The sequence below is a fragment of the Sphaeramia orbicularis genome, chromosome 22 (assembly GCF_902148855.1).
Source record: "Sphaeramia orbicularis chromosome 22, fSphaOr1.1, whole genome shotgun sequence".
Classification (NCBI taxonomy): Eukaryota; Metazoa; Chordata; class Actinopteri; order Kurtiformes; family Apogonidae; genus Sphaeramia; species Sphaeramia orbicularis.
In genome coordinates, this window is record NC_043978.1 from 7,068,575 (window position 1) to 7,082,788 (window position 14,214).

The 14,214-nt window shown below is 43.3% G+C and overlaps 1 protein-coding gene across 1 annotated transcript in view; it reads right to left on the reverse strand.

The window, feature by feature from the left end:
* Window positions 1–389: 389 nt before the first annotated feature.
* Window positions 390–14,214, reverse strand: part of LOC115413362 (MAM domain-containing glycosylphosphatidylinositol anchor protein 2-like) — a 189,937-nt gene continuing 176,112 nt past the window's right edge. Inside the window, 1 exon segment of the mRNA XM_030126154.1 lies at window positions 390–488. Coding sequence (XP_029982014.1) covers window positions 483–488 — 6 coding nt within the window. The 3' untranslated portion in view covers window positions 390–482.

Below are 14,214 nucleotides of genomic sequence, written 5' to 3' on the forward strand. Positions count from 1 at the left end.
AGATGCTAACAGTTTCCCTCCACTTCCAGTGTTTGTGCTAAGTTAAGCTAACTGATACCCGCTGCTTTAAACCAACTGACCTCATCTTTGGTTGACGGGGCAGGGGCTTGAGAGAAGAGGATGTAGAGCAGGGGTCACCAATCCTGGTCCTCGAGGGCCGGTATCCTGCATGTTTTAGATGTTTCCCTCTTCCAGCACACATGACGGTCGTTATCAGGCTTCTGCAGAGCTTGATGATAGGCTTATTATTTGAATCAGGTGTGTTGGAAGAGGGATACATCTAAAACATGCAGGATTCCGGCCCTCGAGGACCAGGATTGGTGACCCCTGATGTAGAGGATGATGGGATTGGTTATGGAGGTGAAGGAGGCGGGGTCAGAGTCCAGCGGAGAATGGGCGTCACCTCCGCAGGCCAATCAGAACCAGACTCAGAGTGACACACAGCTGCCATATATGGGATGATGAGGGCGGGGCCTGATTCCTTAGATCTGGGAGACACAGAGATTAAATGTTAAGGTGTGTTCAGGTGTGTGTTCAGGTACGTTCAGGTGTGTGTTCAGGTGTACATTGAGGTGTGTTCAGGTGTGTCCAGGTGTGTGTTCAGGTATATATTCAGGTGTGTTTGGGTGTATTCAGGTGTGTGTTCAGGTGTATTCAAGTGTGTTCAGGTGTGTGATCAGGTGTGTTCAGGTGTGTTCAGGTGTGTTCATATGTGTTCAGGTGTATTCAGGTGTGTGTTCAGGTGTATTCAAGTGTGTTCAGGTGTGTGGTCAGGTGTGTTCAGGTGCATTCTGGGGCGTTCAGGTGCATTCAGGTGTGTTCAGGTGTGTGTTCAGGTGTATGTTGAGGTGTGTTCAGGTGCGTTCAGTTGTGTTTTCAGGTGTATTTAGGTGTGTTCAGGTGTGTGGTCAGGTGTGTGTTCAGGTGTGTTAAGGTGCGTTTAGGTGTGTGTCCAGGTGTGTTAAGGTGTGTGTTTAAGTGTGTTCAGGTGTGTGTTCAGATGTGTGTTCAGGTATGTTCAGGTGTGTTAAGGTGTATGTTCAAGTGTGTTCAGGTGTGTGTTCAGGTACATTCAGTTGCGTTCAGGTGTGTGTTCAGGTATGTGTTCAGGTGTATTCAGGTGTGTGTTCAGGTGTATTCAAGTGTGTTCAGGTGTGTGTTCAGGTGTATGTTGAGGTGTGTTCAGGTGCGGTCAGGTGTGTTTTCAGGTGTATTTAGGTGTGTCCAGGTGTGTGTTCAGGTGTGTTAAGGTGTATGTTCAAGTGTGTTCGTGTGTGGTCAGGTGTGTTCAGATGTGTGTTCAGGTGTGTTAAGATGCGTTCAGGTGTGTGTTCAGGTGTGTGTTCAGGTGTATGTTCAGGTGTGTTCAGGTGTGTTCAAGGTGCATTCAGGTTGTTGTTAAGATGCGTGTTCAGGTGTACGTTGAGGTGTGTCCAGGTGTGTGTTCAGGTGTGTTCGGGTGTATTCAGGTGTGTGTTCAGGTGTATTCAAGTGTGTTCAGGTGTGTTCAGGTGCATTCAGGTGTGTGTTCAGGTGTATGCTGAGGTGTGTTCAGGTGTGTTCATATGTGTTCAGGTGTATTCAGATGTGTTCAGGTGTGTGTTCAGGTGTGTTCAGGTGCATTCAGTTGCGTTCAGGTGTGTGTTCAGGTATGTGTTCAAGTGTATTCAGGTGTGTGTTCAGGTGTGTTCAGGTGTATTCAAGTGTGTTCAGGTGTGTGGTCAGGTGTGTTCAGGTGTGTGTTTAGGTGTAAGCTGAGGTGTGTTCAAGTGTGTTTTCAGGTGTATTTAGGTGTGTCCAGGTGTGTTCAGGTGTGTGTCCAGGTGTGTTCAGATGTGTGTTCAGGTGTGTTCAGGTGTGTTCTGGTGTGTGTTCAGGTGTGTTCAGATGTGTGTTAAGGTGCGTTCAGGTGTGTGTTCAGGTGCGTTCAGGTGTGTTCAGGTGTGTTCAGGTGTATGTTCAGGTGTGTTCAGGTGCGTTCAGGTGTGTTCAAGGTGCATTCAGGTGTGTGTTCAGGTGTGTGTTCAGGTGTATATCCAGGTGTGTTCAGGTGCGTTCAGGTGTATTCGGGTGTGTTCAGGTGTGTGTTCAAGTGTATTCAGGTGTGTGTTCTGGTGTATTCAGGTGTATGTTCAGGTGTGTTCTGGTGTATTCAGGTGCGTTCAGCTGTGTCCAAGTTGCATTCAGAAGTGTGTTCAGGTGTATATTCAGGTGTGTTCAGGTGCGTTCAGGTGTGTCCAGGTGTGTGTTCCTGTGCATTCAGGTGTGTGTTCAGGTGTGTCCAGGTGTATGTTCATGTGCATTCAGGTGCGTCCAGGTGTGTGTTCAGGTATATGTTCAGGTGTGTTCAGGTGTGTTTTCAGGTGTGTGTTCAGGTGCATTCAGGTGTGTTCAGGTGTGTTTTCAGGTGTGTGTTCAGGTGCATTCAGGTGTGTTCAGGTGTGTTTTCAGGTGTGTGTTCAGGTGCATTCAGGTGTGTCCAGGTGTGTGTTCAGATATATGTTCAGGTGTGTGTTCAGGTGTGTTTTCAGGTGTGTGTTCAGGTGCATTCAGGTGTGTCCAGGTGTGTGTTCAGATATATGTTCAGGTGTGTGTTCAGGTGTGTTTTCAGGTGTGCGTTCAGGTGCATTCAGGTGTGTTCAGGTGTGTTAAGGTATGTTCATGTGTGTGTTCAGGTGTTTTCAGGTGTGTTCACTCACTCTTGGGGGGGGGGGTCTTTACATTCGCCCTCCTCGATGGCGATATCGTCGATTGCGATGTCTCCCTCGATGCCGGACCCCCGGACGCCCTCCAGCACCATCTGATGGAAAACAGAGGAATCAGCTGAGACGGACTTCCTCAGATTTCAAACCTTGTACATCCTTCAAACATTTTAAGTTCAGGTGATTCTAAAAGGATCCGAGTCTGAGGACACTTTGACGGACCCGCCGTCTACAGGACAAACCCAAACCCAGTCCACAAAGGAAACTGGTCCAGTTCTGTTGAACTGGTGATGCCTTCAGGAGGAGGTTCATGGTCCAACAGTACATTGTGGAGGATCTGTGTCTATATTTGGGCGCTGGTGCAGAGGGTCATACCTGAAAGGCGGCAGTCGGGTGGATGTTGACCTTGGCTTGCCTCCAGCGGTTGCCTTGGTTACCGCTCAGACTCCAGATGGAGGTGTCGGTCACGATGGAACCTTTCTGTCGCAGGAACACATTGAGCGCTCCTGCAGGAGGTCCACACGGTGCCTCATTAACAGTCATGTCAGAAGATCACTGTACGCTGATGACGCATCGATTACAGTCACCAAAAATATGAACACACACATTCTTTTACGAGAACCAGGGCTGTGGGTCGGCCTTTTTTTTGGGACTAAAGCATCTGGTTTTCTTACCAATGTGTTTCCCGTACATGTGGTAGTAAAAGGAGACGCAGTAGGTTGGAGCGACGCCTCCGGGCAACGACGACGTCTTCGTGTTCATGTTGAACGTTGGCGACAGAAGACGAGCTTTATCGCCCTCCAACCTGGGCCTTGACGTCTCGATGTACATGTAGAAACCTGGAAGAACAGACATCAACAAACATCGACAAACGTCAACACAAGATGGAAAAATAATACGAACTAGACAATTTCCACACACGGAAATTGTTAGAGGGGCTCGGGGGTCAGGGGTGGTAGTGGGGGGACATGCCAGTATGAGTCCAAGTTCAGGCTGAAGCAGCATGTAGCTGGACAATGGCACTGAGAAATGTTTGAGAAACATATAATTAATTACTTCACTAATAGTATATTTATTATTATTAGATGTAACTGAAGAGTTTTGTCTGTGTGTGTCTGAGAGAGAATGAGTTGTAATCAGTTTTTTCCATCATGCAGGTCAGATCAGTAATAGCAGTAATCTCACAAACACAGTTACTATGGACTCTACAGGGTTGCTAGATGAGGAGAAACATGGCAGGTGCACCTGATCACTATTAACAACCTGTGGAAGAGACATGGGTGTCCATGTTAAATTAACTACGAAACCACCTTTCAAACTATGATTAATCCGTAACCGTACATCCCATCTCAAAAATTCTTCCATGTGAGGCTGGTGAATGCATTGATATATTATATGTGAACAAAAAGTCAGAAGTGAATAAGCAGTGATTGTTGGAAGGTGGAGTTAAACAGGTTAGTGAGAGAAATTTGTTGATCTACCTGGTGGTGTTGGCCTTCCCTACAAGTTGAGGTGACATGACTACAAATGGATTGTGGTTATGCTACAAAGAAACAGTGAAATTAATCTAATGAAACAGTGTCTGTGTGTCGCTACGTGAACACAGTTAATATGGTTTGATGACTTTAATTGTATGACTTCACATTACTCAGAACAGTATAAATACTTGTCATAGTAACCAAAGAAGACACTTCAAACCAGAACTTTTGTCAGATAAACGTATTTCTTTATTTAACCAAATCAAACCAAATTTCTATATAAAAACTATTTACAGAAACCCAACAGAATCCTCCAGGAGCTGACATTTAGTGTGTGACAGTGGCGAGGAAAAAACTCCCTTTGAAGAGGAAGAAAACCTCGAGCAGACCCAGACTCCTGGAGGATGGACGTCTGCCGTGACCAGTCGGGGGGACAGAGAGAGAGAGAGAGAGAGGGAGGGAGAGAGGGAGAGACAGAGAGAGAGAGACACACACACACAGACACACACACACACAGACACACACAGACAGACAGACACAGACAGGATCATCTGCTGCAAAAAGAGAAATAAAAAATATTTTAGTGTGACAGTTGTGATTGTCTGGAAATTCAGTTGTGATTTGCAGACAATCAAATAAGTTTTAAATGTGCATTTGCCTTCTGCCCTTACCTTCTGCCTCCAACCTTACCACTGCAACCGACATCCCCTTCTGTTTGGAGCACCCTGTTACTAAGAAGGAAGGAGCAACACAACATGTGCCACGACACTGTCTGGAATGAAGATGAGACAACTATAGAATCGGACGGCACAACATGTGCCACGACATGGTTGACATGACACTGGGATCGTGTGACACGAAATGTGCCACAACCTGTCTCATGAAAACACGACACGACACTGGAATCCTGTGACATGAAATGTGGCACAACACGACACGGGGATTGTGTGACACGAAATGTGCCACAACATGACACTGGAATCATGTCACACGAAATGTGCCACGACATGTCACATGAAAACACTTCATGACACTGGAATCGTGTGATGAGCGCAAAATGCCAAGTCTCCTTAGATATTTTAAAAAGCCCAGTAAATGCGATGCCATTGATAAACGCGGTGAAAAAAGAGGGTTTTAGCCAGTCAAAATACAATAGATGGGACTGTGATCGCTGTAATATGTTTGGAGAACACCTGACTGAACACATTTAGCAGGTTGGGAAATGTAAATGTGATCTGATCAATCAGAATGTTCTTGTCTGTGGTAGACTCCGTGATCAATTGTGTATAGCCTCTGGACTGGAGTGCATCTCTGATGCTTTTTTTGCCTGTCAAAAGGAGGTTTTCATTGAAATCACCGCAAACAATGATGGGCTGGTGATCCATGTGTTCTAATGTGTCCAAGAGGGTGTTGAGGTTTGGCAAAAACTTTGCAAACTGAAATCTGGGGGTCTATACATGGTGGCTATTAGCACTTTGACTGGTGCATCAATGTTAAGAATGAGACATTCCAGGTCTGTGACATGTTGCGTGCACCTCGGAGACTCTGCCGTCAGAGTGCTCTTGCAGTACACAGCAACTCCACCACTGGCTTTTGCCGCCATGTCCGCACATGTGGTGTAAGACACCCATCTGCTTCTTTCAAAAATGTTGTGTCCCTCCAGAACGAAGGACTGCGATACAGGGGACCCTGACAGATGCGTCTCGGTGAGACACAACACATCTGCCAACCTGAGTTCATGATGCACCCTCAGGTCCACCATGTGAGATGGAGGCCCCTGTGTGTTGTGGTGGATGATTGTCACAGTGGTCTCCGTTCGCTCAGTCAACTTCAAGTAGTGCAGCAGCGGAGTGGTGCTCTGGAAACTCACGCTGTGCATCTGTTCCAAAGCTGTTGTGATTGCTGGGTCGGCGTAGATCTTCTTCTTGTCAAAATCTGTGACTGTGAGACCTTGAAGCAATGTGGTGTGGCTGAGTGCCACATACGCCATTCCCGGTTGAAACACGTGTTTCAGGCTCACGACAGCTGACGTCACTGTCATTCCTTGGACTTTGTGGGCCGTACACGCAAAAGCCAGCTTGATGGGGAACTGACGTCTCACAACTCCGCCCTTGTTCCCAATGCTTTCCTCAGATCTCTTGATGTACGCCAAGTTGTTCGAGGGGTCCAGAAGCTTCTTTCGAAGAGTCTGTCCTGTCCTGTCCTGTCGTGGGGAGGTCCAGCTTCAGTCCAAAAAGCCTCACAGTTTTTGGGTCATGTCTCTCAGTCACAATGTTGGAGATGGTTCCGAAGGTTCCGTTGACAAGACCATCCTCCACGTTGAGATTCCTGATCAGCATAACACGTGCTCCTTAAGCAGCCAGTATGCTGTCAGGCAAATCTCTTTTGGTGTCCTTAACCTTGTGCACGGGCACCTTCTTGCCCGTCATGACATCTTTCCTGTAGTCCTTGGCCACAATGTCGACATCATCTTCAAGCACAGCGGCTACGGTCGCTGCATTGTGACTGTCTACCTGTTTGTTAGCGGCAAAGATGTGCAGCACTTTAGCTGGACAATCCTGCCGTCAGTGACTGCCTGCATAAGCAACCTACTGTCTTGGTCGCTCAGAGCATCTTGCTTTCGCTTGAGGTTGGGGAGTTCGGTGAAAGCTCGATCATCCTTCTGGCGCATGATTTCCATCAGGTTGACCATAGTGAAGTGATCTCTCCAGAGATCAAACTCTGTCTCCTCGTAGACGCAGAGCGGCTTGGCTCTACCCAGCGGTGGCAGCTGGTAAAAGTCGGCAACAGCGAGGACAGAAATACTGCCAAATGGTTTCCGGTTTCCTTTGATCTGTTGAAATCGCCAGTTGACGCAGACAAACAGCTTCTTGGAAACCATGGAGATCTCATAGATGATGAAAATTTCCACAGAAGATAAGGTCGCTCTGACTTCGTCAAGTGCATTGCCCAGGCCCTGGTGCGGCTGCTCCAGGGACCTCAGGAGCTTGAGGACTGAGTGCAATGTTTTTCCAGTGATGTTGAAAGCTGCCGTGCCTGTGAACACAGTCAGCAGCACAGTGGGCTGGGACATGTTGGCCATGTCATGGAATCTGGGGGAGCTCTTGAAGAATTCTCGTTGCCTCCTCATGAATGCACGTGATGATGTGGGACTTGCCACAACCAGCTCCACCAACACAAAGTAGTGAAATGGTTCTGGATCATGGCCCCACACGCGTCGAAGGTACCATTACTGAACGCTGTAGAAGACGCAGGCCTGGGTCTCATTCAGACTCTGAAACATCTTGCAAACAAAGTCCGGACTCAGCTGAGGCGCCTCGATTCTGGGAACTGGTTCCCCAACATCCAGGACTTCGTAGTCGGGGACAGCATCTTCTTCATGCTCCTCCGGGATGATTTCTCGCAGAGTGAGACACTCATCCCAGTCCACACATACACGTGTACACATATATATATATATATGTATATTAGGGCTGGGCAAGTTAACGCATTATTACCGCATTAACACATTCATTAAATAACGCCGACAATTTTTTTTTATCTCCCGTTAATACCGTTCTGCCTTTCAAGCAAGTCTTAGTTCATTTATACATACAGACTCTTATTTTGAAACTCATGCTTTTATTTTGGCACTCCACACACACCAAGTGCCGGTGTAGCTGAGAGGAGAAAAGTGAGCGAACTTTCCAAGTAATGCTGAATCAAACTTTAACTCTTGCAGAAGCAACGCCTGTATGTATAAATCATTCTGTTGTTTGCAAAATAATTTACATGCAAACGTGCCGTTAGAAACATGTTTATGACGTTATTTTGGATGTGCTTATTACAATGTGTTATTAACATGTTTAAGCTAATTCGTTTACGCTAGCAGTCAGAGAAGGGTTGCTAATTCTTTATGCAGGCTCATGTTAAGTTTATGTAAATTCATTGGTTGTGTTTAGGTTAAATATGCCAGCCTTTGAACTAACCTTTACTTATTTACGATGTGATTGTTGTTTTAGCAGTCAATTTAAGTTTATAATAATTACATCTATGCATTCTCCGTGAATATGCATATCATTAATAGACATAACTAACTGAATTATTTTGTCTTTATTTTATAGATTCACTCTGTCAATCTGCATGATGTCAAGTATGTACATTAAAGCTGCAAACTTCAAAGAGGACATGTCTTGCATCGTCAGTTCAGAGTTTAGCTCGCTGTCTAGCTCAGACTAAGTACAGACGTCTTAGCGAGGAGAGTACACTCCTATTTTTCTGCCTCTGCTTGTGTGCGTGTAGCGATTAGCTTGGCAGATAGCTATCGACAGGTTTACCAAGAAAAGCCGGACGTCCAAAACTCTTGTCCAAATCTTTTACTTGAGACTCACTGTAAAACTGCAACATACAAACAAAATATGTCTGAGTTATGTTCACTGCCTTGGTACATTTACATGGCATTATACATTTAAATGAATGGGAAAAAGATCGCTAGCTTGATGCTAACTTGAATGGGAAAATCCATAGACACGCTAACGATTAGTATTTACAGGTTAACTTAAGATTTACAACGTCTTTTTATCCAGCAACAAAGGTTCACATCAGAGATATTTTATACTATTCATTCTTACAACATCTGAACATAAAATACTCACAGGCAAATGTTTTTTGGGCCGTACAAACAGAGTGAAAGAAACGTGTCTGTTAGTTCCTTCTTATGTCCGAACTGGCTACGGGAACACTGCAAGGACAAAACATACGTTAGTGCAACTTATTCCGACCACTAGAGGGCCCCCTTTGCTTGCTTTGAGCAACTGAACATCACATATTATTGGGCTTATTAGTATTAGTACTTATTAGTGGGCTTAAGACTCCTGTCAGTCACTCACAAGCAGAAATAAACTGGTGTGGACATAAACATGGAGAAAAGTAGCGGTCTTTTCCATGGACATTTTCATTTTAAATGTCTTCAGATGGTGGGGTTGAGAAGGACAAAGTTGTTTGTAAGCACTGCAATGTGGAAATATTTTTTTTTATCACCGGAGTACTTCCAGTCTGAAATATCACTGAAAGGAAATACACGCTGTTGATTCCAGCAACCCCCTCCACCCCACAGTATAACTATGTGATTAATTGCGAATAATCACAGAAATCCATGCGATTAATCGCGACAAACATTTTAATCGCTGCCCAGCACTAATGTGTATATATATATGTATATATATATATATATATATATATATATATATATATATATATATATATATATATATATATAATTTTCTATCAAATTCCAAACCCAAAGTTTCATTAAATCTTTGCAGTGCACAGAGTCAGAGACAAGGAGCAACAACTGCATTCATTATATATGCAGAGCAAAGAAAACTTACCACCTGAGCTGAGGAAGTAGGGCTTAAAGGAGCGTCCTCCTCTGATCTCCAGGAACGCGGGGCTGGAGGCCGTCTGACAAAAGATCAAAGCATTTTAAACCATGAGGATAGTCTACTCATCTCTGTGAAGACACTGAATGCTGTAAGTGAATGAGCTGCAAATATACAGTGTGCCAGTTCTGACAGGAAGTTATGTACCTCGTTCACTGGAGAACAGGGGCAGGGAAAGGTTCTGTCACACGGGCGGGACCAACGCTTGGCTGTAGAGGACGCCACCTGTGCCAACCAAATAAGATACCAAATAAACCCACTTCAATAGGTACAGAACAATTTAGAACTATATTTTAGTATAGCTGATTTCAATGAAAGACTAACATTATGTCTTAGTTTTACTTTACTACAGGTGATATTGAAAAGCATTTGCAGAATTAACTGTCAGGAATTGCATATTTGAAGTTTCATAAAAGTCTTCTACAGGAGATACAATATCAATCAATCAACTTACCTTCTTTGGCTTGGGAGAAGGCTTGAAGTCCACCAGGCTAGACAGGTGAGAGGGAGAGACTTTCTCCATGGCACTTAGGGCTGTGCCACTGAAGAAGATGGGATTCAGTGGAAGGAAGCTCTCCTCCTCTTGTAAAACACAAAACAGACACAACTGATTACAGTTTGTTCTGTCAAAAAACAACCAACAACATCCCGAAGGATTATCTGAAAAATCACAAACCTGTTGGTGAGCCATCCTGGGCTGGGGTGAACCTCTGGACCTGGGAGGTTCCCGAGGATGGCTCGTCTGCAATGATAAAAAGCATCACATTGAATGAAAACAACGGGTAAACTGTCATTAGTACAAAAGTCAGCATTTTATCACATTACATTTCACAATGATGCCACAGTTTAAGTCAAACATTATCTTATGCATCAATTACCTTGCTACCCTGACCGACGGTCCTCCACTCATGGGGTTCAGGGCTGGGTGGAGCACGGAAACTCTACCTCACAATCAGTTTAGGAGTGACTTTCCTAACTGGAGGTGATGGCTTGGGAGAGACCTGGGGCGTAGGAGGTGGTGTCTCCAGTTGCTCAAGGGCAGCAGACCAGAGCAACTGGACGAGGATCCCCATCCCCTCTCGATCACTCAGATGGACCTGCAGAAATAAGACATTAAAAAAGACAGAGGCAAACAGTTTTAATGTCATTGAGAATCTGGTGTGGACTGAACTCTTCAAGTCAACTTTGTTTCTCACAAAGATACTGTACTTACACCATCCTTGCTCCACAACACCAAATTGCTCAGGGGGAAGTGCTCCGCAGCAGTGAAGTACTTCACACCTTGAAAAAAGTGAAAAAAAAAACAAAACAAAAAAAAAACATGGATCATCATGACACCAATGTATCCATTAAGAATTGTTCAAATGTGGTTTGTATCTTTGTTTTGTTTATTCAGTAAATTAAATGAATGAAAAAATCTTGTTCCCTTACCCATATGAGCAGCCACACGTCGATATTCCTGCCTCAGAAGGTCCTGGTATTGGATGTTAACAACCAGGCGGGGCGGGAAATCAATGGCAAAAACCTGCACAAAACAGAATGTGAAAAATTAAGAATACATTATCATGCAAAATCATACACATGTTCACAAAGTCAAAAGCTACAATATATCAAAGAGAAAGCTTACCTTTGACCAGCGGTTGCCATAAGTAGCGAGAAGGTTGGCAAAGTCCACTCCAGCCATGTCGACAGTGGTGCTGTTGAGGTTGTTGCTGGGGGCAATGACGCAGACGGTGTCCGGAGCACGAGGAACTGTGGCATGCAGAACCTTGGTGCGAATCTCCAAAGCAGACACGCCCGGGATGGACAGGAAGCCAAAGCTCAGCCGAGACTCTGGCATCCAGATGAAACCATCTACAAGAGCACGTAGATGGGAGTCCCCAACAATCAGAACAAACTGCAAAAGAAATTACACAGCTTTAGCATGAAAATCACAAATACAGTACATATAAAGTACTTCCATAATAAACTGAACTGCGATAATAGTAATACCCTCTTGCCAGGGACCTCAGGTGGAATGACCAACTTGTGGCCATGCCCAGTGAAGGGTGAAGTTGGCCATTCAAGGACCCTGTGGCGGTAACCAGTACCGTGGCCTGTTTACAAAAAGACAAAGCAAAAGAGGATTAAAAGGGAATTTAAATCAGAGACAGGTCATACGACAATCACTGTTTTCTACTAGTGAATGAGAACAGGAGAATCGGTTTTAAATGGGTGTTATACTAAACAAAATTAGGCAAGATATCGAATGATAAAAACAGTTGGATACTTACATGCATGAAGGCTAGCACGCACTTCATCCACTCTCCAGAACTAACAGGCTAGCAAGGTGGATCCAACCGTCTGTTCACAGAGAATAAACATGTTAAACTTGACACTGTGGATGCTGTGAGTCTGTCATACTGAAGACACTGTGGGTTGTTTAAATGAGCACATCAGCTCTGGTGCAAACATATGTTGTTTTGTGAAGAGCAGTAGCAGGAGGGTGCGTCCATGGGTGGAGGTGGGATGGGCATCTCGGATGCGTCTGGCTTCCTCCAGTGCTGCTTCTGGGCCTCAGAGCATCTTCCCTTGCGAGGCATCCTGAAACACACAAAAGAGAGACACAGAGAGAGTGAGAGAGATGTTGTATGTAGAAAAATGTGTGTACTGTGTAAGATGAGGTGAACTATGTTAAAGTGAGGTGAGGTGTCCAAACGCTGTCCGAAGGCTGTCCAAAGGCAAAGGCTTTGACCAATCAGCGAGGTGGCAATAGAAAGACAAATAACACTCAGTTAACTAAAATCACTGAATGAATATTACACTGTATTTAATGCTATCATGATAATAGAAATACAACATTTTATCATGCAACATGCCTTAACCTCCTCAGACCCAGCTATGGGTCTTCTGTCCACATTTGAGGACAAGAATTTCACAACTTTATACAAAAAAAAGAAAACTGTCCACCACAAAAGACATTCCATAAAAATTTTAAAAACTGCATCTGAAAAAACTGTTGCATCATGATGTTTCCAATATAGGCCCTTATTTAATAAAAAACAAAAAAAGATTGTACTTTGCTGACATTTCCTGGGTTTTAGGAGATTAAACTAGCTATATTACACACCTCATGTGAACTTTGTAATTATTGCAAAAAATAGATGTTAATTTTTTGTCCACCCATGACGCAGTAGTTTCTGATATTTTTCATTTTAAAAGTATCTGAAACAAAATTTTGCCCTTTGAGTATGTTTAAGATGAAATTTAGACATTTCCAATTATATGTAATAATTCTCTTAAACTTGTCTGGTTCAAAAGTTATGAATCAAAAAGTAGTGGGCTGTCCATCCATGATGCACATTTTAAAAAATCTTCAGAGCAGCTTTTTTTTTAAATTTTATTTTAAATTTTATCCAATTTTAACATCAAAACTCTTTTAATTACACATCTTTCACATCTTCACTGCCACACTTTGAGGGAGAAAAATGCTTCAAAGCTCCTGTTGAACCACACTACTTTTAAAGCAACAATATGAGGCACAAGCAATAATTTATCTGTCCTCATAACACTCAGTTAGCTAAAATCACTGCTATAAACTAGTTAACAGCAATATTAGCAGCAATACATTCTAAATATCTAATGTCTTCACTATGTCTGTGTGGACACAAAACAGTTGTGGCTGCAGTTCAACAGTTAAAAGGCCTTTTCCACAAGGCTAACATTTAAAAAAAAATCTGCAGCTTTAATAGAATGCAACACCTAGACAATGATTAAAGTACTTTGACAAATGTCTAAAATCTACTGTCTCTGCTGACTCAGAAACTCAAACGGCTAATACCTATTTTACAACATAAGATACATAAAAGCCTGACAATAGGTACAACTGAATCAAAGTGCTAAATTGCTTCTTGCTTAAAGCTCAAATCACACGTTTGCTCAGAGGAGGTGGTCATCTCCCAAGTGACAATGAACTTAATAACATGAAACATGTCTGCAGCAGAGGCAGTTGAACTGGTCTTTTCCACAGCACAAAGAATGAATATTACACTGTATTTAATGCCATCATGGTAATAAAAATACAAACATTTTATCATGCAACATGTCTTAAACAAACTATATTATACTACTCATGTCCGAAATGACAGATAAAACTGATTCTAACATAATGGAACAAAACACTGGCACTGGGATGTGTTACCTTCTAACATCAAAACTCCTTTAATTACACATCTTTCACATCTTCACCACCACAATTTGAGGGAGACAAATGTTTCAAAGCTCCTGTTTAACCACACTACTTCTAACCTCCTAGGACCCACTGTCCACATTTGTAGACAAGACTTTCACAACTTCATAAAAAAAAAAATTAAAAAAAAACTGTCCACCACAAAGGACGTTCCATAAAAATTTTTTAAAAATTGCACCTGAAAAAACTGTTGCATTATGATGTTTCCAACATAGGCACTTATTGAATAAAAAACAAAAAAGCTTGTACTTTGCTGACATGTCCTGGGTTTTAGGAGGTTAAAGTAAATGCTATGAGGCACAAGCAATATTTTATCTGTCCATATAACACACAGTTAACTGGTTTATAGCAGTGATTTCAGATAACAGCAAAATGTACAAAATGTC